The sequence below is a fragment of the Larus michahellis genome, chromosome 3 (assembly GCF_964199755.1).
Source record: "Larus michahellis chromosome 3, bLarMic1.1, whole genome shotgun sequence".
Lineage (NCBI taxonomy): Eukaryota > Metazoa > Chordata > Aves > Charadriiformes > Laridae > Larus > Larus michahellis.
The window spans coordinates 101,778,612-101,804,922 of NC_133898.1; the positions used below are offsets into that span (position 1 = coordinate 101,778,612).

The 26,311-nt window shown below is 37.4% G+C and overlaps 1 protein-coding gene across 1 annotated transcript in view; it reads left to right on the plus strand.

Annotated features, from left to right (window-relative positions):
* The window catches only part of EYS (eyes shut homolog), an 875,293-nt gene that overhangs the window by 224,000 nt on the left and 624,982 nt on the right, over nucleotides 1-26,311 (plus strand). Inside the window, exons 12-14 of the mRNA XM_074581469.1 lie at nucleotides 8,056-8,169; nucleotides 10,059-10,181; nucleotides 23,445-23,549. Coding sequence (XP_074437570.1) covers nucleotides 8,056-8,169; nucleotides 10,059-10,181; nucleotides 23,445-23,549 — 342 coding nt within the window. The remainder of the gene's footprint in view (nucleotides 1-8,055; nucleotides 8,170-10,058; nucleotides 10,182-23,444; nucleotides 23,550-26,311) is intronic.

Here is a 26,311-nt window from a genome sequence, read left to right on the forward strand (position 1 = left end):
GATTATATCACTGCTCGCAACAATTTTCCACTCTGAACACAGGGTGGTCAAACTCTCAGATGCCACGCCTTAGAAGGATGGTGTTTTGGGATGTCCTGGGTGATGATGTTTCTGTATTTGTTCCTTGATGTTTAGACAAAATTGCATCATTGATACAAGAACAGCCAGCCACGGACTCAGCTACTATGGAGTTAAGTATCATAAATTTGGGAAAATGGGATTCAAGCCTGTGAAGCGGTGGCCAAGAAGTGTTGATAAACAGGGAAGGGGGATACAGGGAAGGGTCATACAAGGAAGGGTCATATACAGTTTCAGAGGGACCTTTTCCCTGAAGAATTAATACACTAAACTACTTCTGAGAAATCTGCTGACTTCATACAAACTGTCTGGTACTTAAAACATTTTTTCAGATATTAGACATATGCTGATATGAGCACTTTAGCTATTAAAATCCTTTTATCACAACCTAATGCCCTTATTTTTTTTATAGGTTCCGAGGACAGCGGTTTTAAGACTTCATAAGAAATAAAATATTTCCAAACCCTTGAATTTTTTGAGCATTGTGTTTGGCTCAGAAACACTGTGCTGTTTGAAGAATCATACAGTATGGTTTAATATACATACACCAGTTTTACAGCAGTATTAGGAAACTGCACTGAATTTCAGCTGTTGTTGTGTTGCTCTGATTTACAATGGCATAAGTGAGGGCAGAATCAATCTTCTGGGTTTTTTAAGTGTTTCAGTTTTTAGCAATGTGAGGTATCTTATGATTCTCTATATCATCAAAGTACCATGATCTATATACAGTAAACCTGTTGTACCCTATTATGTCCATAAGGCAGTGAATTCATAAGCTAGTAACCTATACAATATACTTTTGTTTACTTTAAAAGTGCAGCAATACAAAGGTTAACTGAGATAAATGTAAGTTTAATCAAATGGATCATCTATGAGGCTGCAGGACCATGTGCTACAACCAGCTACTGTTTGCTGAGATGACAACGATTAAGATCCATCCCTCCTCTTCTTTTTTCTCCCAATATTCTCTAGGGAAATCCATACCCAAATTAAGATTGCTAATAGAAATAAAGAAATTTTACTTTCACTTGCCATGATTTTATGCTTTCATGCTTTCATGCAAGCAAGGTCCTAGAAAAAAATTTGAACAGAGAATATAAAATTTAAAGTGTGCGGAGAAGGAATTTTGACCTTCACAGCTGATGTGATCATTGCAACCCTGTTATTTATCCAAAATTAAAAATTATAGAACTAGATTTTTACTGTTACATTTTGGTCATTTGACTAATGCCTGTTAACATGTGAGGATACAGACCCAAGTAATATATAAAGAACAGAACAAAATAAATAAAGGAGTTAAATAGTAAACTAAACCATAAGAGCAGTAAATGAGGACAATCTATGATGTGAGAATAATTATTCTCGTCACAAATAATTTTCTCCATCTTAGTATTGTTCACAGGATTGAAAAAATACACTTCCATAAATGCAGTATCACACATTCAATCAGAAGGTGCATTGCACATTGAATTGAGACGTGCTGAAGATTGTCTGCTCCTGTCAGGTTGGAAATGTTGCTGAAGACAGACAGTCTTAATGCAGTATGATTCTGTCTCCTGATAAATTAGAAACATGAGCAGACCCACTTCAGTTTATATTCTCAGTAGCTTAAAAGTTAAAGCTTGGTTAGTGAGCTGGGTTTGGATGGGACAGAGTTAAATTTCTTCATAGCAGCTAGTATGGGGCTATGTTTTGGATTTGTGCTGAAAACAGTGTTGATAATAAATAGATGTTTTCATTATTGCTGAGCAGCGCTTACACAGAGTCAAGGCCTTTTCTGCTCCTCACCCCACCCCACCAGTGAGTAGACTGAGGGTGCACAAGAGGCTGGGATGTGACACAGCTGGGACAGCTGACCCCAACTGACCAAAGGGATGTTCCATACCATATGACATCATGCTCAGCAATAAAAAGAAGAAGGGGAAAAAGAAGGAGGGGGGATGTTCAGAGTTATGGTGTTTGTCTTCCCAAGTAACCATTACATGTGATGGAGCCCTGCTTTCCTGGAGATGACTGAATGCCTGCCTGCCAATGGGAAGCAGTGAATGAATTTCTTGTTTTGCTTTGGTTGCGTGTGCGGCTTTTGCTCTACCTGTTGAACTCTCTTTATTTCAACCCATGAGTTTTTTGACACTTTTACCCTTGCGATTCTCCCCCATCCCACCAGGAGGGAGTGAGCAAACAGCTGTGTGGTGCTTAGTTGGCAGCTGGTGTTAAACCACAACAGACAGGTCTTCTAGTTTATTCATTCGATGCCTTTGTTATGATCACGATATAGTCATCCTGTTCGTAACTTAGAACAATATAAATGTAAGATATGAACATATTCTACGTTCCTTTAGGGAATTTTTTTAAGTGTCTCCCATAATTCAGTCTTACTTTTCTTGTGCTTCTCTGAATTCTTAGAAATTTCCTATCACTCTGAAATAAAACAAAGAGCACAGAAAATTCTCTTGCCATAAATTTTGCCAATAGCTATCCAATATCCAACTTAATTCCAAGCCATTGTCTGTTTATACTGGGATGATACTCCAGAGACGGCAATCTTCAGATTGCATTTCTAAGAAAAAACTTATTTTATTTTTCTGACTGGTATTTTTAATTCTTTTTTTTTTTCTTTGGCATTTTCTCCATTCTGAGGGAAGCAGATGGTCGTCTTTTCAATCTTTATTTAAAGAAATCTAACAAGAGATCTCAGCAGCCTAATCTTTGGAGGTAAACTGAGCTGTGCATCTTCTTGTGAGCTATATGGAAGAGATGGTACAGAATACCTTTGCAGTGAAGAAAATTGTCAATCATAGTTTAACAGGATTGCTTTCCAAACTAGGGCTTCTCAGAAAGTGAGATATTTTTCCCCTGTGATTTGTGTGGGTCTCTTGTTAGTCTGAAAAAGCCTCTTTTTTTTTTTTTTTTCTGAGATGTAATGACACATTTTAGAAAAATGTTGTGAGATCTTCAATACCTTTTCTTTTTTCTTCCATTATTGAGCACTTCTAATAAGTTGGTATACCTATTTCTTTTTCTTTTAGTTGGGTGACCCCTTCTTTGTTGGACACAAGATAAAAGATGGCTTCTGCTACTGAGAAAGATGAGAAATTATCAGAACAGTAGTGTTCTCTCATCTTTTCCATACAGAATTGTTCAAAGAGGCCAAATCATGAACATTCTTTATTATAAGAAATAAAAGTGATGGTAACTTGACATTTTGGTGGCTAACAACAGCAGATAACATACTGAAGAATTTTTTCTCTCTCTCACCCTGTTAAAGGAATATCTCTTTTCATTATAGCTTTGCTTCCCATCCCTCCTCTTTTGCTCTATGACATCAGGAAATTCTTACCTTCCTCCTAGCAGGAAAGAAAAGCAGCATGAAGTTGTGACAGTAACAATTGTTGTTTAATAATTCATAATATTTAACTTAAAAGAGGATAAGCAGCAAAACCTCCATTTCTCCTCATTTCCAGCATAGTGTACGGAAAATGAGTAAGGCTTAGGCCAAACTTCATAGAAAATGCGGAAGAACATGCAAAAGATACCGAACATAAACTTGCTGGAGAAATAATGTTTTATCTACCTATTAATGAATATAATAAAGTGAGAAAGAATTGAGAAATCGGGTATTGTCTACCTGTTCTCTACCAGCCCCCAGAGAAAAGATTCCAGTACGCAGAGAAAAGATTCCAGTCCCTGGAGAAAAGATTTTTGAAATGGTTTCTGAGAAAGCTGTATATCTATAAAAGGAGTGAATAAAGTTTCCCATCTGTCTTTAACAATTGAACTTCTTGAACATTTATTCTATCGTCTGAAGCTGGCGGGTGTTATCTTGTTAGGACTCCTACTGAATGTCTGATGGTGCATCTGCAGAGAAATCAGATAAAATAACAAAACCTTGAAGTTATATATTTGCTGCTTTAAAAAGACACATCTTTCTTATTATTACTCTGAGAAAGGCTCTGGTCTCAGAGTTTTGCAGTTTCTGTAGTGTCAACTTGATGTTGCAGCACAACTTAAAATATTAAATTTTATCATGTCATGACTGGCAACGCTTGTGTCTCCAGACTCACTGTTATGGACTTTTAAATTAGGACCTTTGATGATTCCTGTGAAACAACTAATAACTTCTCTAGGAATCTGATATGTTCTTCAAAGCTCCCAGTTTACAACACACTAAAGAAATAACTCTATATTAATTAAAGAAAAACTAAACTTGTGATAATTCATGCATGTAGACCACTAGAATTTATAATAAAGGATTTACATTAATTAATTTTGCATGCCAGCTTTTCATTTTCATGATGTTTAATCTCATAATACACTTGTAAATGATTGTTTGTGTTAAAAATACGAAGGATTATTTTACATGTCTTCACTCATTAGGCAGTTAGATAGGTCATGTAAAACAGATTTTAAACCCAGTTCATTTTGTCATGTTTTCCTTTGGAAGTTTGAAGACACAGCACCCATCTAGTAGTTTGTGAGGCAATTCTGATTTTACAGTTCTTTTCTTTTTTTTTTTAAGGTTTTTTAACGGCAAAATTCTTCATATACAGAACTGCAAATAAATATGCAGAACTTGAGCACGTTCCCATCATTGCACAGATAAAATTGCTATCAGCTACTAGTTTACATCATGAGAGTTTTTACTTATATTCTTACTATAGAGCTGGTCTCAAGGTACTGTTCTGATGATAAAATCATAAGGAATAAAAAAATATGGAGTTCTGCATTTGGATATGCTGTGGAACAGTTATATTAAAGGACATTCCTCTTAAACTTACAAGTTTGCAAGACTCTCAACATGTCTTTTCAGCAACAATTAATCTCATTCTTCTCTTCTTATTTTCCCCTTCCTTTCCACACAAGGTTATCCGCTGACACAAATCACAAGGGGAGAGTTGCTTATTCTGAATTCCCAAGTGGAAGAGAGTCAGATTGGGTAGGACTAGCCTTGGAGGTAAATGTGACAACGTGCGCCCATGAGATCATAGTATCTTTAAACCATGTAGATAGCAAACTGTGTTATCACAGCATAGACCTCAGCCTGTGTTCTACCACTTGCCTAGACTCTTCCTCTAAGCAGCATCCCACTGAGAGGTGTGAGCTCTGTCATTATGCTGTGTGTGCCGTCCGTATCAGGTCTAGTAAGTTAAAAAGCGTAGTCAGACTGTTTTTAATAGGTTATAACTCTGCTGCCAAATTACCGCAATTGAAACAGATACAAGCTTTTTCGTAGCTAGTTTTTTTTTTCTAAAAAACTGGAGGATCTTCAGAAAAGATACAATTTCAGAGTTGTAAGCAGCCAGTTGCTGAAGGGAATGGCCCTTGAGCCGGCTCAACCCATATCCTCTATCATGAACATATTAACTACTACATTTTCTTTGATAGTTAGGTAGAATCATGGGAAATGAACTAACTCAGAATAATCCAAATATTGATGATTGTGTGCTGCCTTCTGAAAAGTTTAGTTTAAGCCAAGACTGAAAAGGAGAATCTTTGAAAGCATGTCTGATATCTGACTTCTCTTGTATTCTGTGCAGCGTGTGCTCTGTATTTTACGTGAGAACCCAACCGTATATTAGAATTGATAAATAAATTCTGCAAGAAAGAGTGAAAAGAACTCACACATTGATTGCGCTGTGACACTCCATTATTTATCTGCATTTGTTGTTATTTTGCTACGCAAATATCAACTCTCCACAAATTGTTTTTTCTGGTATTCACTAATGTCTCATAGGTTGACATTTGATGATGACTCTGAAGACTTTTTGAATTTGTTTTATAAATAAGGTAAGGTTTATGAGGGACATTAAAGATGATTTAAATTTTTGAAAAAAAGATGTAAAATAATTTGTTTTTCCTAACTTATACTATTGTTTTTATTAATTTTGTTTAGTAGTTTTAAAAATCATTTTTTAAGAAAATACAAAAATGAGGAATTTTTTCTTTACATAAATAAACATCTGTTTAACAGCGTGGCATGCTTTCACTATACATCTTTCACAATTCACATCCTGAGAACCTGATATAAAGAAAAAAAAGAATGTTTTTTCTCCATTCGAAAAATTACTCTAGGTTACTTGGAAAGAATTTGGATAGAAGAAAAACATTCAACAGGAACATTCTAATTTTATTTATTTTTTTTTATTTTAATAACAAAGTAGACATAATTTATTTTGTTCTTTCAATTAAACTATGAAGTGCCTTGTTTGTAGTCACTAGGTTTGGATCAGCCATATATTAAAAATCAGCCGCAGAACCCAATGTAAAAGATAAATTAAAATATATATGTGTATATTCAGCTTTTGAGGTATGCGCAGATTACTAACCTAGTTTCCATCAGTTATCTATGTGATGCTTTAAAAATGATGCCTGGAACAGTTGTACAAAATTAGCAATTAATATCTGGAATTATCATAGAACAAAGGTCTATATATATCATAGAACAAAGCTATATATGTGTGGTGCATCGACCTTAGCTGTCTGTCTGACCTCCACCCAGCCGCTCTCTCATTCCACCTCCTCACCAGGATCGGGGGAGAAGGTGAGATGAAAAAGCTTATGGGTCGAGATAAAGACAGGGGAATCGCTTACCAATTACAGGCAAAATAGACTCAACTTGGGAAAAATCAGTATGATTTATTGCCAATTAATGTAGACTTGCACAGTGAGAAATAAAGGTAAATTAAAACAATACTTCCCTCACCCCTGTGTTGTTTTTTTTTCCTGAGGCTCAACTTCACTCCTTCATTCCCTACTCCTCTACCTCCTCCCCACCCAGAGCAGCCCAGGGGGATGGGGAATGGTGCGTTATGGTCAGTCCTTAACAGCTCCTCTCTGCTGCTCCTTCCCTCTCACACTTTTCTCCTGCTCCATGATGTGCTCTCCGTGGGCTGCAGTTCCTTCAGGGTACATCCACCTCCTCCAGCGTGGACACTGTGGACATCTGCTCTGGCACGGTCACGGTTGTGGTTGCGTCCACTGCTGCTCGGTCTCATGGCGCCCCTGCTCCCCCTCTCTGACCTTGGTGCTCACAGGATTCTTTCTCACTCTGGTTTTTCTCCTCACTCTGCGATTGCAGCGTTTTACCCTTCCTTAAATACATTTCCCCAAGATGCCCTCATGGTGGCTGCGGGGCTCAGCCCTGCCCTATAAGGGGTTGGTCGGGGCCGTCTGGAACCGTCTGGAACCGTCTGGAACGGGCTGCGTCCAGCACGGGGCAGCCCCGGCCTCCCCTCACAGACGCCGCCCTGCAGCTCCCCTGCCAGGGCCTGGACACCCACATCCAACACAGTGTGCCAAAGGACATGAAAGAAGTCACAAAAAAAATATTTACCCTTTCCTTTTGCAAGTTTGTCTTTGGATTTTTGTTTTAATTATGTCTAGTTTCCTTCTTTTAGCAACATATACAGCATCCTCATCCATTGTCATTGAGCTGTGCACTTTACACGTGCTGAAGAGCTGACTCGTATGGCATGTACTCGTTCTGCCTCCGTGTTTTTGTACTCTGCATTTTTTAACTGCTCCTCTCCACAGTAGAAAGCACCAGGCGATGGGTGAGAGATAACTGATGTACTGTCTCTCATATTAGCATGGCAAAATTCAAAAAAGGTATCATAAAAATACTAAAGTGACTCTAATACAAGCAAAACACTTGAAAATATGTATATTGCTTGAAAATATGTATATTGCTTGCATAGTGCTACGAATGTCTTACTTCGCTGAAGTACTTTCTAGTTCCTTTATTGCTTTATTCCAGCAATAAAGACATGTATTTGTAATGTTGAATTAGAAATGACTGAAATTTAATTCTTTGTAAATAAAATACAGAAGTTCTGACTTCCAGTTTTCCCATTCAGTGGAATATGCATCCTAACACTTCTTGGTTTTAATCACAGAACAACATTTGGAATGAAAGTTTCATGTTAATAGCTCACATAAAGATGAAGAAAATCAAAGCTTATCTTGCTTCCTTTGCAGGTTTTTCAGGCCAGTACTGTGAAATAGAAATGAATGAGTGTGATTCAGCTCCCTGCCTGAATGGTGCTGTCTGTGAGGATCATGTCAACAGCTATGATTGTTTTTGCCCTGACGGTAAGCTGTTCAAAATAATTTATTTTTATTATCTTTGAAAATTTTCAAAATTGCCTGCAGCCTGCAGAACATCTTCTTGACAGTCTTCAAAACCATTGTTAAAATTTCCTTTCTGTGGAAGTTATTAATTCTTTTCTGAAGCCTCCTTTGCATCTTCGTCCACCAAGGCAACTAATAAAATAACTATGCTCCATAAATTATGGAGGAAGATATATTTGTAAGTGGTACTTTTTTCAGGCAAAACCTCATGATTTTAGCAAAGTCTGAAGGAGCGGAGAACACACAAATGTGCAGTACGTGAAATCCACAGAAAATGTAATCAATAAACTTACAAAGAAAACATTTTATCCTGATGTACTAACTTGCAGCTTTGTAACTGAGAACAGTAATCAAATTACAATGGTCATAATAATGACTGTAATATATCTTCAGTACAAAAAATCTCTTAAAACTTTCACAGAGAAAACCAACATGATTTTCAGCACTTTTTGTCTGTTTCTGCAAAAATGCATATTGCCCAGTGTTATCAGAAGTGTATGAACAAATGAGTGGTTTCAAGAAAAAAGTAGTTCACGGAAAAACTGAAATGCTTTAAAACATTTAAAATTACAGTATCTTTCTGAGATATTTTCACAAATGGGTTTCTTCTAAATATGTGTATGGTTTTTTTAATCGGATTTTTAGTTAAAAATAAAGTCAAGGTTGTGGTTTATAACCTGGTACTTTGTTTCTGCATTTTAAACTTTCTTCTATTTGTTTGATTTTAATCTTCAAATACTACTATGTTTTAAGTACGGACTGATGGTGTGTTGATTTCATAGCTTACAATATTTCAGGTATTTATATATTAACACAAGCATTCTAGGGGTGATGATATGTTCAGAAACTTATCGTGAAAGATGAAATTGCTACAAATAATTCTCATAAGTACAGCCTCCATCATTAGCTAGTTTAAATTAGAAGCCAAAACAGATATTGGAAGGCAGTTGAAAATTAAGCTTGGAAAAGATCATTCTGCTGTTTACTCTGCCTGATCAACTTATAAAAAAAATAAATCTTGGCATCCACATTGATAATTTTGTGGTTTACTTGTTACCTATGAGACATGGGTCTGATTAAACTCTAAATGCAAATGAGAACTGTTACTGTATACATTATTAATGAACTCAGGGTAATTCTAAAGTTTTATGACTTAAGGATCAGTGGAAATTGTTTCCATGGTCAGTCTGAGAAATTACGGGAATATGCCTTGCACTGAGGGTGCTGATAGCTTAGCATTTGTCATGGTCTTCCTGCAGCCATGGCCTGTGACAGCACTAATGATAGTAATTTTGTAGCATGACCATGAATTAGAATACATTTAAAAGAGTGTAAAATGTCAGATATTGGAATGGAGATTCTCCAGCAATTTCAAGTACAAAAAAATGTTGGACTTCTGAGTTTGCTAAAAGTCACTATGACACAAGAAACGAATAGAGGAAAAAGTAGAGAAGTAGCTATTTGAGAGGTGATTTTTAAAACTATAATCAGATGTCCAAATCCCAGCACCACTTATCTTCATCTGCAATGTTCTCAAAATGGCAGAAGATATACAGATTCTGAAGTCTCTGCTAATCAAAGAATTCAACTAGATTAATGAAAATACTGAATCCTAAATTTGTTCTTTCAATTATTATCTCCTTTTAAAATATCTTTCATGGTCAAATGTATTTTCCAGAGCAGAAAAAGCTTTTAAAGGATCTTTCTGTAAGACTTCAAGATTTTTTTTTTTACAAGAATAAATTGAAAACAATATTTTTTTTTTAAAAAAAGGACCCCAAAGCATGCTTTGGAAAAGAAGGCACAGATATAGCTGAATAATACATAGCTCTTTGTTTTTTCCCAACAAGGATTTGAAGGTCTGAACTGTGAAATCGACTTTAATGAGTGCACTTATGGCTTCTGTAAAAGCAATTCAACTTGTTTAGACCTGGTTGCAGACTACCGTTGTGTTTGTCCTCCAGGATTTACTGGTAAGATTTATTTTAACTCTGGATAAGCCATTAAATAGTTAAACTTTTAATTTCCTTTTCTGAAATCAAAAAAACCCTCTTTTTAATTGCATTTTGTTCACTGTTTCAGCATTTATAAAAATAAATTCAACTCAGTGTTCTGCGCTATTGATAATCTGCTTTAATTTCCCTGCTAATATGATAAAAATTGAAAGCAGTGTGTATGCTGTTTGATTAATTGATGTGAAGCAAAACTATATTTTGCCTAGAAAAAAAAAGCATTGAGAAAACACCTAGTCTATGAAAATAGGTGAGCAATGATAGCCGTAGCTGGTGCTGTTTGTCTTCAGAAGATCATATCACAGTCATACATTTTATGTGATTGAGATAGATAGAAATGAGAATGCAATTTTAGCAAGAGGACACTTTGTTCTCGTCAAGAAAGACACCATCAGATCCTTATGATAAATAGCTTGTAAATTGCACAATTATTTTTGTGTCTAAAAGGTTTAAGAAAACAGCTCTCGCATCAGTAGCAAATCCTCATGGCCCTGCTTTCTGCCAGAAGCAGCTAACAGGATCATGCAGAAATCAATAAAACTGTCTCAAAAAATATACCCTCTTAACAACTAATATGCTGTGATGTCAGGGACTGGAACACACTGACTTTCAGCTGCTGATTTCAGAGGCAAATGGAGCAGCATTATTCATAAGAGGTAACAGGAAGAAAAGTAGTGGCAGTCTCAGGAATCAAACAAAACTAGTGGGTGTTGTAATAAAAAAGCCAAACAGATATGTACAGAGAGCTCAAAATCTGTGGTGACCAATGGAGAGAAAAGAAAAATGAGAGAGATCTATTATGGAGCATGAAAGGTTAAAGAAGTGAGTAGAGCAGTGAAGGATGAGAAGGCAAAATTAAGTTAGAAGTAAATAGAGCATTTCAGGTTTATAGTAACAGCAGTGACATCCAGTTTAGGAGCCCCTCATACATATTTTGTCAATGGTTAAAAATAGGCAGATGGGACATAAGGAATGTAAGATGATATACAGAGATTTAGAATCTGTGAAAGTGATAATAGTTGCAGTTCCCACGAATGTCTGTGATTTTGCTTGATTCATGCCAACATATTCTAATATTATTCAGCATGACAAACCTGAGATACGCTCTATTTCCTACAAAATCATATTCTTCTTTTCTTCTTTCTTTGATAACTGGCTTTGCTGTCATGAGTTTGCATAGTATATGACTATTTTGTGTCAATCATGAAAATAATTGAGGTGATTACAAAGTATTTGTTCATATAAATAGAAGCATTTTAATGCAATAATTTGAAAAGAAAGAGCTTTAAAAACTCTTACTGTTATACTACAAGGATCAAAATGGAAAACATCTAACTTTTCTGTAGTAGGTTACAGTCGGTCAGTTTGTACTAAGGAATGTAGGAAAAGCTGTTCCTGTGAAAATACAGCTACACTACTTTAGGATATGATGGAGTCCACATTACAGAAATGCAATTATAAACTAATGTGTGGGTGTCACCAAGGCAGCCTGGAACAGGGTATGTTCTCCTTAAGAGGAACACTTTATCCTAGATTCATACTGATGCAAACAGTTTGCCAGTGACATATCTGTTCATTCCAAGACAAAAAGGAGCCAAGATCTGTCAACAGTAAAACAGTTACCGGTGAGTTATGGGCAGATTTTAATGGGTACCTCGAGGCCTGTGTTGCAGTCACAGAAGTTCACATGACTGCATAATAGTCCATTATGAAAAAGCTCTATTTTCTCCCGCATTTCCTGTGTGAGAGACTTTTCATCACGAATGTGCTATTGATCTCAGTTCATATTGACTTTTTTTGTGAGACAGGACAGCTCCTACAAGAAAACAAATCAGCCAGTCTACTGACTGGAATTCGAAGTGGGGAGAAGGATCGTCCTGATTACACTGAATATTTTCATGTGTGCTTATGCTATTTGCATAATAAATGCAGAGTTAGCCATTGTGAATGTCATTAGATCTGCTCTCCCCAGGCCTTCCAACAAGTGCTGCAGCCTCCCTAGAATGAGTCTTTGATACAAAATACTGAATATTTGAGTTTTTGTCTTCTAAGAAAAGCAGACAGTGGTAAAACAACGTTCCATGTCCTTATGAGTTCTACAACTGATGTAGATGGCCCAAGAAGATATTGCCATGATAACAGTCACACACTCAAAAACTTTTTAAGGGCAAAAGGAAACCGTGTGTATATATAGGAATTTTTTGTTTATCCAGTTATTAACTGGATAATTACTAGATATTAACATTTAACTAGATATTAACATTTAAACAATGTAGAAATCCATATTATATAACGAATGCAGAAAATCACTGTTATCAGCACAGCCAAAATTGTTATAACAGAAAACTTATTAATATCTACCCATTTTCTTTGGCATTATGTTCAACTTCATTGTGTCCCCCTGGGTGCTACAGGTGACAGTTTCAGTCTTCTCAAGAAGGAGTGGGTGAGTTTAGGCATTAGTAATTAGCATCTTGAGCCCCTTCCCAAGAGAAAGATGTTCCTGGTGAGGGTTTCTTCCTTGTTAGTCAGGGATCCGGTTGAGGTTATTTTTCTACATTTTCTCATCCAGCCTGTGTCATTCTCCTGCGTTGCCAGCTGCAGCCTGGCTGTGGCCCCCAGCCCCCCCAGCCACAGGCACACAAAGGGCTGTGGTTTGTCAGGCAGTGACTGGGGGGCTGGGTGTCACCCCGTCCCCAGCGGGGTCACCCCAGAGCTGAAGCTGGAGCAGGGGAGGCAGCAGTTGCTGGTCCCAGTGTAGGGGTTAAACCGGTGACACCCAGCTGAGGCCACGGAGACCCCAAGCCCCTGCACTGCCAGGTCAGCGCACAGCCGGGGCTTCCCCCTGCTGAGGGCAGAAATCTTATTTACCGGGCTACAACAGTTAGCTATGAACAAGGAGGCACAAGTTAGAAAGTTCATCGACAGATCTGCTAGCTCCCAGTTGATCACATCTTGTATTTTTCTAATGCAACTTGATCACAGAAGTGAGATTTGAAAAAGCCCAGTAAATGGATAGGGCTGATTTTTTTCTTTTCATTTTTTTCCAAACATATTTTTGTTTTCCTAACATGTTAAAAGGCATTGCCAAATAACGTTTATCTTTAGAATCTGAGCTGGTCAGGTACAAAAGCTGTCTTAGGCCTAGCTGTTTGCTTGTCTTGTCATTTTCTAGTGCCGTGCCAGGTGGCATCACCAGTTTGGTGTCACGTGCCTTATGCATGAATGCTGTGCCAGAAGGGCAGCGTTGGATGGGAGGGACACAGCTGCCTGTTTGAATGGCCTTGGCTGTGGTGCTCCACAGGTGGTGGAGCCCTCTCCAGCCTGAGGAGTTTGTTCCTTCCCTGGGAGCAGAGGCAGCACCATACAGGTGGCAGGGAGCTGGCCTGGATGGAGGGAGCAGCACTCTCCTGCTGAGGAAAGCCAGTAGGACAGGAACGCCCAACTGAGAGAGTCCTGAGAGGAGCAGGGAGTCTTCATGCAGCTTCTGCTCCCAAGTGTAGATTTTATTGTTAAAAGGGTGTGCACCTGAGTGCCGGCACCTTTGCAGCCTGCTGCAGAGCTTCCTTTACTCTGACCAAGATAGGTAGACAGAGAGAAGCAGCTCTTGAGAAAGAAAAAGACCTTCTGTCTCCCTCCATTAAATCAAAGCTTGCTCTCAAATGCCCTCTTGTGGGAGTCAGCACACACAGGATCACTGTAATTATCCCATAGTAAACAGCTACTGGACAAATGGACAGATGGCAGCACTGCCACCTCCTTCTCTCGCAATGTTTTGTTCGATTTTGACAATTAGAGGCATTTCAAGAACATCTGGCAGTTGAGATAGATAAAGGCAGTCCAGGTCTGTTAACCTGGCAAGCCTCAAAAATTAGAAAAAGACTCGTTCAGCACATCCAGACTAGTAAATTCTGGGCATTATCAGAACCTGAACATAGGTGAAGCAGGGAATTTTAATGTTGAACAGTAGGACAGCTTTAGTACCTTAAGTAGTAAGATACCTCGAATCAAAGCATCAATCAGGTGGGCTGCTATGGAATTCATCAGTGATAGAGAAGGAGGAGGCAATTTTATGAGGTGTTGGTTATTGACTGGTTTCATTATTTGGGCGGATTTCTTCCGGTAGTGTAAGTCACTGGAGCCCAAGAATTTTGTTGTGTTCTGGGATGAGAAGGCATGTTTTTTTCATCTCGAACAAGTGACAGGATTATATTTTGTCCATTATAAACCTTTGCCTATTTTAAATTTTCGAAGAGATTACTAACTACATGGATTTCAAAACTGTGCACGTGTGCCTGAGTGATCCCTATGCTAGTAAATTGACAGCAGTGTACACTGGGTAGAAAAAAATGTGATTCCAAAGTGATTTTTACTTTAGCACTTAGCCCTGAATTTTGTTGTAATTTATATGCATGAGATTCTTAATCTGACTTCCTCGTTTATATCATGGTCCATATGAATTCTCTATGTGTAACATGATCCTTGTTTTAGGTTTTGTCTCTGTCTCATTCATGTTTATTATTATCATGAGGCAGTATGAATCAACAGTCAAAATGTACCATCAGTCACATATTTACTTAAATAAGTCTTTAGGATTTATGCAGCAGACTAAATAAATTTGCAAGCCATTTAATATGCTTTCTGAAGATCAAATCTGTATAATTTCTTCTGGCATGTCTCATACTGTAAGCTTTCTGAATCCTGTAGTCTCTATTGTGGCTAAAGAAGTGGTCCCTGAAACACTGAACATTTGGAAACCAAAATTATAAAAGGATGTGCAGTGCCTTCTAGCTCAACTCATCCCATCATGAGGCAAAAGGCGACAGACACCTTTTTTTGTGCTTTCAGAAGTCTTTTCCTGTGCATTATTTTTCTAAGAGTTTCTAAGCTTTGTTTTCGGTAAGCCTGCAAAACCTGTTCTATTTTAGGCAGCTTTTGTCTGACCTAGATGCTTTTTGTTAGTGTCAAGTCCACTGCACATTTTAAAATCATTGAATCACTCCATCCTCTATTCCACACTAATCATCTCTATTCCTGTCCTCAACAATTCAAAGGAAAGAATTAGCATGAAAAATCTATTGGTACTTACCATCTTTAGAGTCAGTCACAGATACTCAGTCTTGCTTACAGCTCATGCATCAGATTCTTGTTCCACGTTGGGGTGCATTAAAAAGAGTGTGTCCAGCAGGTTGAGGGAGGTCATACTCCCCCTCTACTCTGCCCTGGTGAGGCCACATCTGGACTACTGTGTCCAGTTCTGGGCCCCCCGGTTCAAGAAGGAGAGAGGCCAGTGGAGGGCTACAAAGATGATCAAGAGAATGAAGCACCTCTCTTATGAAAAAAGGCTGAGAGAACTGTGTCTGTTTAGCCTGGAGAAGACTGAGAGGGGATCTCATCAATGCTTATCAATATCTAAAGGGCAGTTGTCAAGAGGGTGGGGTCAAGCTCTTCTCAGTGGTGCCTGGTGGCAGGACAAGGGGCAACGGACACAAGCTAGAACAGAGGAAATTCCATCTGAACATGAGGAAAAACTTCTTTACCTTGGGGGTGGCAGGGCACTGGAACAGGCTGCCCAGAAAGGTTGTGGAGTCTCCTTCTCTGGAGATACTCAAAACCCACCTGGATGCATTCCTATCCAACCTGCTCTAGGTGACCCTGCTTTGGCAGGGGGGTTGGACCAGATGATCTCCAAAGGTTCCTTCCAACCCCTATAATTCTGTGATTTTATGATCAATGACCCTTACAGAAGCAGCCCAAAAGCCAGGTGTGCTTTTCTCTGATGTCCCCTAATGACAGAGTTCATGTGAACAACATGCTTGTACCCGATCTCTAGTCAAAGCACTAAGGTTTTTCAAACCAACTCAAAATGTGGAAGCTGAAGACCCAAGAGGGCGAGATGGTTCTCCTGGCTTCTGGCCGGCAGAGCTCTGACTCCTAGCGGGCCTATGGTGGCATGAGAGCAAAAGGCTGACTGCCTTTCCTCTGCTCAGCTGGGACAGTGCCAATGGGCTGCTGGATTTCAGAAACACTCCAGAAGGTGGGCTGCCGAGGGCAGGCTTCCCACAGTTGGGCATGCAAACTCAACATGCTGGAAAATAAACACTATTTATGCATACATGGAAATGTATTCAGTATGTATTTCTGTGGTTATTAGGGAACATTTATTGTCACGTCTAATGTGTAAGTGTACCTGCTTCCCCTGGAAAGGGTTCAGGTTAGAACAATGAGTGTGAAAAAAAAGATCAGTAGAGTGCAGAAAAGACTGCTTACATTTCATCATGTTGCAAATTACATTACGTAAAAATGTTGATAAGCTAATACATAAAAAACTATTGAATCGCATTAAAGAAAAACAAATCAATTATAGTTCAGTAGCAATGTTTTTTCCAGTCATTGAAAAAATAAGCAAAATCTCTTTTTTTGGTGAGAAATCAAATAGCACATTTCTCCAATAGTTTTCCATCTCCAAATACTAAGCATGATTTGTTTAAATTAGAAGGTGAATAGTAACAGTTGGAACCCTCTGAAAAAAGATAAGTTAATTCTTCAATCATAAATGTAATTAGTTTATATGGGATTTACTTTATCATTGCTCTACTGGAGGTGTTATGAGATTATTTTTGTATTTCAGTTTATTCCCTTTATTTTAGATATAATGGATTTTTTCCAATAGTGATGCCAATTGTCATGCATAATATAATGTATGTAGAACATATATTAATATCTTTCTGGGTGTGATTGTGTATTTAATTAATTTTAGATAAATTGGAACATAATCATTTAATATGAATAGGATTGTTTTTCAATAAAAAAAAAAGAGTTTTTGGTTGCTGGGAGGACATTATCAAATAAAAAATGAAAAGCAATTGTGTCTAGAAAAGCTCATACAGTGATTAAAGGACGTGCAGACAACTCTGGAAAACATGGTTGAAATTCTTAGTCTTCCTGAGTTACCATGGGACATTAACCAAATTTTTCCTTAACTACATCTTTTTCTATAAACTATTTCTGTTTTCTCTGTTTCTTTGCATGTGTTTTCTATTTATACTCTAAACAGTTAAGATCATAGATGACATCATACTATGGACAGTAATATGCCAGCACAGCAAGCACAATTTTTACTTTTCATATCTTAGTGCACCTGTAAAAATAACATATGAATATCAAGACAGAAATTCCTGCTGCATTGAGATTTTTATTATAACTGCTTCAATTAACCTGTTAGGACTAAATTTTCTGTTATGACATGAGCAATCAGTGAATGAACGCTGACATAAGAAAATCTGCCTCCAGCCAACTTCTGCAGTGCACATTTTCCGTCCCTCCCAGATATTCTGTTAATAAATTTGAGAAATGGATGGGGCACCTTACATAAGAATGGTTCTCTCTAGTTGTTTTTTTGTAGCGGATGGTTTCTCTTCTGAAAAAAATCCACCAAATCATTGATGTTGGAAAAAGTCTGCTGTTCAATATTGCCTTTGCAATACCAACTTTGCAATTGTACCAGAGGTTTTGATACTAAATTATATTTCCCAGTATATACTAGGCTGTGTTTTTAACAAGTGAAAAAAATTTACCTTTGGGCACCCTCTTCTTTGACAGAGTCAGACTATAAAAGGTATGACACCATCAGCTTTAGCATGACCACACTAAGTAGTAGCCATATTTGGTGCCATCTTCAGTAGCACAGTTGACTCTTTCCTTCTTCACTTTTTTGCCATTTTTTTTTATTTTTTCCTTTTTTCCTTTTTTTTTTTTTACACCTTTCTCTTTCTTGGTTCTGCAACACCCTATAACTACTGATTTTGCCACATTTGAAGCATTTTACGTACGGTAGGCATTTGTTCTTTGTCTTTTTTGTTATCCCTAGACCTGTTTTTGCCCAGCTCCTATGTTTGCTTCCCTAGCAGTAACTGGCCTCAGGTGAGCTGCTAATAGCCTTGGAGTCTTCAGTGCCATCCTACAAATGTTCCTTCAAGGCCTCTGCTCTCTCCCTTGTAGTCCTTCACACTGCAGCCTTACTCTAGGGTCATAATTACTTCATTCTATGCAGCCTAACTACTTGTTACTCCTGTCTACATTTTATTAACAATAAGCATAACATGATGCAATTGTACAAAATTAAAGAAAACTAAACCAAATGAGGCAAGATCCACCTGGCCACTAGGCAAGTCCTGAGGCCTCTGGTGTTAGCTTGACACCAAACCCGTGGCCTGATGCTAGCAATGGCAATGCCATGTGTACTGGGCTACAGGGCTGCAGTGGTGATAATGGGGACATTACCCCACAGCTTGACTCACAAGCTTAAACAATAAAAACTAAAACAGTAGGTTGGCTAGAAACTGCTGCTTGCCCAGATCTGAGGAGTCTCGAGGCAGAAGAATGTTAAATGCAGAGTGATGTTTTTAAAGCTACTTGTAAAACTTTTATAAGAAGATTTTTTTCCTTGGCACTTTTGCAATCAGGCGAGAAACAGAACTGTATAATTAGCTCTGATAACAGCAGAGCAGCACCTGACAGCCACTTTTCCTAAGAACCTCCAGAACCTCCAAGCACAGGACATACACATTCTGCATGATGACAATGATGCTACAGGGCCCAGCTGCCTTGGGGTGGGCTACCGCTGTCACAGAGATATACCTGGCTCACAGAATTGTCTTGATGTTTTCCCTGCGAAGACCCACAAAAGGCTACAGAATCAGGGAACTTATTCTGGAAGTCTTCTAACAACCCATAGATTGCTGGTTGTATGCTCTACGTTAGGTTTGTACACCAGAAGGCAGTTAATGTTGTCCATTAACCACCTTGTACTGAACCTAATTACTTAGTTTTGATTAAAGCAGACATTGAATCCAACAACATTCAATCCTGATTTGAATGCATGAAGAGAAGCCAGAATTTCACTGGATTTTTTTTCTAGTAGTAATCACCATCAGATTTAGAAGTTTATATTAAATATTTTATTTAAATTTTTGTCTCCAACTTGGAGCTATTGAGTCTCATTACCTTTTCTACACAAAATGAAAAAGCCTCTTACCACCCAAGTATTTTCTCTTTGTAAAGACACTTATACACTCTAATCAAGTCACTTCTTGTTTTTGTTTGTTCTAAATGAAACAGATGGAGCTCTTTAAGCCTTTGCCGACAGTGTGCTTTCTTCAGTTGTTGAATAAATTGTGTAGCTTTTCCTGCATCCTTCCCACTTATTTTTAAATATGGAACATTGTAGTCAATTTTTAATGCAAAGGTATTTTACACATCAATATTCCTTCTTGTTTTTTAAAATACATCTGAGAATTTTATTTTTTGGCACAGCACTGCAATAGCACTCATACGCTGAGGTCTTCAGCAGTCCTTTTCAGATCACTTCATCTTTTTCCTCACATACAGTTCAGCTACAGTTCAGTAGCTATAACCTACGTATCTTTTTCCTTGCTTGTATCCAGCAGACGCAAGTGACCAGAAGTGACCTGCAGTACATTGAAAAATGTACTGTTTAACCAAATAAAAGTTATCACAAGATTTCAGTTAATGCATATGCTTTCTCTCCTGTAGCAGGGAGATACAGGAAATGAAGTGAGAGTAGAAATGCAGAGTTTGTTTAAAAGTCAGTATTGAAATAATAGACTAAGGGCTTTTCATAATCACCTTGCAGAAAAAGAGGCTCAGAGAAGTATGAAGTTTGTCTCATTACGATTTTCTAATGAGGAAGACTTGAGGGGTGAATATAGATTGAATGTGACAAAAGTTGCAGATTCACTCTGTAAGAGTAGGACTTTCCATCTATCCCGCTGTATTTTTAACCATGTACATTTATGGTGTGCATGAAGAATTTGTTTGTTTCTGCCTGCTAGTGTTAATATTTTTACTACACCGTGAGTGTCCTCTGCTTCTTTGGCTACTGCACGCCTAGACTCCTCTCTCTCTTATCTGACTAAAAAATAAATGTGTTTTAATGGAGAGACAGAGTGGAGATACAGATTTGGACAGAAGCACTAGATTCCAAAGTGGGAGCCCTGTTATCACACACCAAGTAACTTAAAACCTTTCCTATTCTATTTTAAATTTCCCAGACTTTTTGATATGCATGACTCTTGGTCCTTCCTTACATGACCACGGATTTGGAATACTTGTCCTGCTTCACCCTGTTACGAGGCACAGCAAATTTCCAGACAATCCAACTCACTACATGAACATAAAAGCCTTTGGACCTTCTTCTGTGTTATAGAGTGCGTGTGCCCTGTGTATTATATAATTGTAGCACTAGAAAAAAAAACACTAAAGATCATCTATTCCATCCTCATCCCAGCAGAAAACATATACCATACTGTGTCATTCCTGATGTGTTTATCTCACCTTAAAGAAGTCGGACACCATTACTTCCTCAGGCAATCTTTCCAGTGTGTTATACTAACCACTAGGAGTTCCTTAACATCTAATCAGACTTTTACTGCAGTTTAAATGCATTACTTCTTATCCTGTCTGCTATGAACATGGAAAACTAAAGACATTTGCAAAATCCTTTTCTTATTTTATGACTGTCATCACATTTCTATTCAAATCTTCCTTATTTAGACTTTACAGTCCCATTCATTTTGCTTTTCCTAAGATGTCATGCTTTCAAGTTCTTTGCCATTCTTGTCATGATCATCTCGACTGTCTTCATTTGGTCCACACATGTCTTGAATGCAGCTGACTGCACAGTGCAAAGCACTCCAAATGCAACTTTACTTTAGCAAGATGAGAACAAAAGGATTACTTTATGCTTCTAACTGGCTATGTTCCTTTTTATATATCCCAGCACACTGTTTGATTTGGAATAAAATTCTGGGTTTTGTTCCTACTTAACTTGTGATTTACTGTATTATGATATCTTCCACTTGTTCTGATTGGATAATGTTTGTTATTTCAAACACTATATCCAATTTGACAAAATTTATGAAGACTTCTAATCCTGTCCTCCAATGTACCTTTTTGTGTTGCCACCAAGAAGCTTACTCTGTTGTCCACCATCCAGGCTGTTGTTGAAAAAATTGAGTGGAGCTAGATGGACATCAGACCTCTTTCAAAATCTGTGCAATTCATTCATCTATTTTGGTAGTAAAACCACTGATAACTAATGTACGAATATTGCTTTCTGACAATTTTTACTCATTTGATAATATCCTCTTGTAGTTCATATCTAGTCCAATTATTAGGATTTCACATGAGAGCAGTAGAAACATTACTGAAGTTAAGGAATATGACATATGCTGCTGTTTTATGTTTCTTTTTTATCCACAAGGCCTGTAACTCTGGTGTAGAAGGGAATTGGTTTGTTTACATAAGGCTCATTTTTAATACATTTTATATGTATAGGTTCTTATAAGTAATCAGTTTAGTAACTTTTTCCCATATTTCATCCAGGAACTGAAATTACACAAATGGATCTGTAATTTCAAGACTCTTTTACACTTTTTTAAAGGCTGACTTTTTTGAGGCTTCAGGTACCTTACCTATCTTCCACAAATTCACCAAGGAAACTACTGAGTTTTTATCAGGTAGCTCTTGAAGTACCCAAGGGTGACGTTCATCAGACCAGCCTATCTGAACATCTAACTCATCTGACAATCCTCCAGCCTGCCTTCTCTATTCAACACTGAAGTTTTGCCCTTTAATCAGAGGTATCAATTATGATAATGAACTGCTCGCAGCTGACCTTTTTACTGATGATTGAAGCAAAAGAAGCATTGAACAATTTGGCATGATTACCATTATCAGTACCCATCGTTCTCCATTCAATGGGAAACCATATCTTTCCTTCATCTTTAATGCCAAAGTACTTACAGCGTGATTTCTCGTTACCTTGACCATCCCATCTTATTCAGTGCCTTTGCTGGTCTGATTTCAAGCCTACATATTTATGCTGTACTTCTTAAGTTATCTTAGTAACCTGACCTATATTTTGTTAGTTAGGCACTTTCATCCTTTGAAAAACAGGAAAAGCCATGTTGATCTCCTAATAAGCAGTGTCGTCTTCCCCACAAAAGGATAATTTGTCTTGGTGTACTTAAAGAAAGCAGTAGCTTTCTTAGTTACGGTTTTATCTTAAATCAGCCTCTCATCAGGTTTCACATCAGAAATTTTCTGCACTCTTTACAATTTTTCTGAATTCCTTTGGTTTTATGTTGTTCAATACCCTCTCACTTCCCATGGATCTTTATTGATCTCACCCAAGTTCTTCACATTCCTTTCTTCATATGCAGAGATTACTCTTTCCTTTCACTTAGAATCAAATCCCAGAAAATCTGTCTTTGTAGTTGCTTTTTCCACTATTGCATGAAAAAAATTGCCAATAGGACATTCAAAAATCTTTGTATTTTTGAATGATGATTCCTTTTCCAAAATGTTGTCTTCCATTGCTTTCTGGATAGAATACCAACAACGATTTTTCTCATTCACGTCAGTGACAGCTACAGTTTTCCTTCTCTATCACTGGAGTAGCTTTTGGTATTCACAGGAGCTGTTAATCTCTACAGTTGTCCCTTGATTTTGAACGAATTCTGGACCAGAAAGATCACAGTATAGTTTATACCAGGCTAGAGCTTGCTCTAAATTAATGCAGTGCAGAATAGAGAGATGAGGGACTATGAATTTTCTTTGGTATGCCAAATGAGTTAATAGTTTCATAAGCCACCTATCAGCCTTCTAAATATTCTCCTCTGTATATCTTCTGTATGTTCTCCTATAATTTTGTTGTTTCAGATTTTAATTCATTTGAATTGCAGCTCAATTAAATCTCTTTAAAAGAAGAAAAATGAAGAAATGCTTGAGTGAATTTGTGGTTTTCTGTTGGGATCTGAGAAGTGGCTTTATTCATCTAAACATGGAAACAACCTTCAGAAATATTTTTCTTATTGTTACTGAGGTTATTAAATCTCTAACATAGTTTTTAAATTGGGGCATATAATTCTAGTAATTATAATGGCAAGATGTAATGCTAGAATACACAATATACTTGCAAATGTAGCTCATACTTATTTCTTTAAAATATTTAACTTGTTAACTATCAGCTATGATCTATGAATACGTCTAGTTTTAAAGCTGTCAAGCAGAAATAAAATAGTGTTTCCAACCTGGAAAATTTAAATTATGCAGTTGTCACTTGTACTGTGAAGTAGCTTTTCTGCTTTTCCAAACCCGGCATGATTTATAGTTTTAATGTTTCGTTTTCTTTTCTGTCAGACAAAAACTGTTCCACGGATATTGATGAATGTTCCTTCAATCACTGCAAAAATGGAGGCCATTGCCATGATTTGATTGGTGAATTTTACTGTAGCTGTTTGCCAGGTAAGAAGTCAGGTGACATTTAGGTGAGAAATGTTCTGTGGTATTCAAGAAAGGAGTAGTTTTTCATAAGCACACAACTAAGCAGTCATTTATTTTGCTTGAAAAGAGAGAAGGACTGAGCAGGTATTCTTTAAGTGTACTCTACAATTGCTATGCAGCCGGTGTCAGCAGAATTTGTTTACAAAACATAACTTGGGTACCAGAAGTCCTGCCTTACAAACTGATAAAATCAGCCAACACTGTTCGTGGTATTCACCCCAGAATCTTTGAGGAATTCTGAATTTTTAAATCTTTGCAAAAGTTAATATTCTTCCTGCCATGAAGATAGAATGATTTTCTTTCCTTCTTTTCTACTAGCAAAAGTTATTTTTTATATTTCTTATTATACACTGAGGAATAAAATGGGGAAATTGTATACAGTAGTTGTCATAAGGGTTGCTTGCAGTGATGAGAGAAGCTATTAATAACTGAAGTCATCAACAATATCAGACCAACTTTTCTGTCTTCATATGGCATACATAATTTTTATCAAATATACAGTATCTTACAAATACATAAAACCATATGCTTTTTCTCTATAGGTTGGTGCTACAGGCCAGCTTCTATAAACTGAAATGTAATCTCTTTTAATATAACCACCTAATTTAAATATACGATACTTGCATACTATAACTAATAGTTGATTTTTTTTTCCTGATATCTTTATTGTGGGTCAACTAGTCATTATCTGATTGGAAAGCAGCAAGTAAGACATGAAACAATAGTACTTTTTCAGTTGCAGTTTTTTCATACCCTTACATCACTTAAATTGCATTAAACCTTGTTCCATCATGTCAAGTTAGCAATATAATGGTAAAAGGATCAAGCTTATATTTGGACAGAAATATTTGCTTGTAATGGATAAGAAAAAGAAGCGGTTAAAATTAATATGTATAAGAGTTATATGTGTTTCTGTGTAAGAGACTTAAAAATGTATACAAGTCTAATGCGTAAATAGCTTGAAAGTTACTGAAGCGTGAAACACAGAAATAGCAATTACAGCTAGCACTGCCACTAAATCATGGTATATGTGCTTAAAAATAACTTTAATATATATATATAAATACATATGGGTATTAGTATATATAGAAGTGTATGCTTGTATGTATTACACATGTACATATATGTGTAATACATTTTAAGACCTGAGAGTCTCCCAATAAACTTTCAGGATGCAGAATATCTAAGTTTTGTCTTTTTTATTGTTATTATGAATTAGTATGGCTAATTTGTTAAGACTGGATTCTTATATGTTGATGTTATAGTTTAGTTTTGCTTTTTAAATTGCAAAGCCTATGACTATATTTCATTACTCTTTCCATGGTGGATAAACAAAATGTCACACCTCATTTTGTCAAAGAGTATTTTGCTTTGTGCAATCACAAACACAACAGTAAGTATGAAAATGTCTGCCTGCTTTGCAAGACTGAACAAGTGAGATCATATGCATGAAATTATTATTAAAATGCTGTAAGAAGTACACACATGAATTCTCAGACTATAGACATTTTCCATTAATATTTTTGAGATGCCTATTAGATACGGTCTTCATGAAGAATTAACATATCTACACAAAAAAAGGATGAAAATGAATGATTTAGACAGTATTTAGTCTAGGAAGGTATGAGGTTATGCATGCATACACTGGATTTGAAAGAAGAAAGCAAGACTGTTTCTAAATAAAAGAAGACAAATTTTATATAAAATTATGTCTCATACGGACTATGAGCACAGAAAACAGAACAGCTAACATAGACCTACCAGTTGTTACAGCAGTTTCCAGGCTTCTCCAATGAACTGCAGGAAGTATCTTCTGGAGGCTTCCTTTTTGAGCAACATCTCACAGGCTGCTACACTGGGTGACAAATAGCTTCTGGAGGGCTTTGCTTCTGTTAGCTGTTTCCTTTTTAGGGAGTGCCTATAAAAACCATCTGCATCTGGCTGCTAATTAGGGAGTGTTGAACAACTACTTAGCTGAAACTTGGGGAGCAGATATAAATCTGGTAAGTAGAAGTACAGTTCCAGGAGAGCAGAAAATAGAGGCCTGACAGCTGTTGCAAGATGGCCCTTGAAACTATGCCCAAGACTAAGATCTATGCAATGATGGTAGTAATGTGCTATAGGACAGTCTCCAGCATCAACTGAAGCAAACAACCCAGGCAAAACAGAAGCCTTGATGCAGGCAATACTCCTGAATCATGATGTTGCTGTGTAGGCTTTGGGCTGTAGGCAATACTTCTGGAGTGGGGGTGATGGTGGCCTCACCTGTGAAAGAGGTGAGCAGACTGCATGCCGTCACAGAGAATGAATGCAGGAGATGGATAAGGTCTTTCTACATAGTCCGTAGAGGCAAAAGCCTGAGCCACATGATGCAGGGAGGGATGGACAGCTAGAGATTATGCTTAAAGGAGTAGTGGACGGAGACTTCCAAAATGGGGGATGCTGGAAACTTATGACTCTAATAACAGAGTGAATATTCTTTCTTTGCCTATACACCTGCAATTACTGAACAAGCACTGTGCCCTGAGAATAGGTGAGGACAAAGCATATCTATCAAAGAAGGCAGTGAGGTCAGTGGAACCTGAACCAACTACCTGCACCAAGGACATGTGGTGGATAATAGACAGAATCTCCTTCTGCAGGGGATGGAGTAACCCATCTGCCTACCTGTCTTCATTTCTTGGAAGATTTCCTACTTGTTGGGGGGCTTGCATCTCAGATCC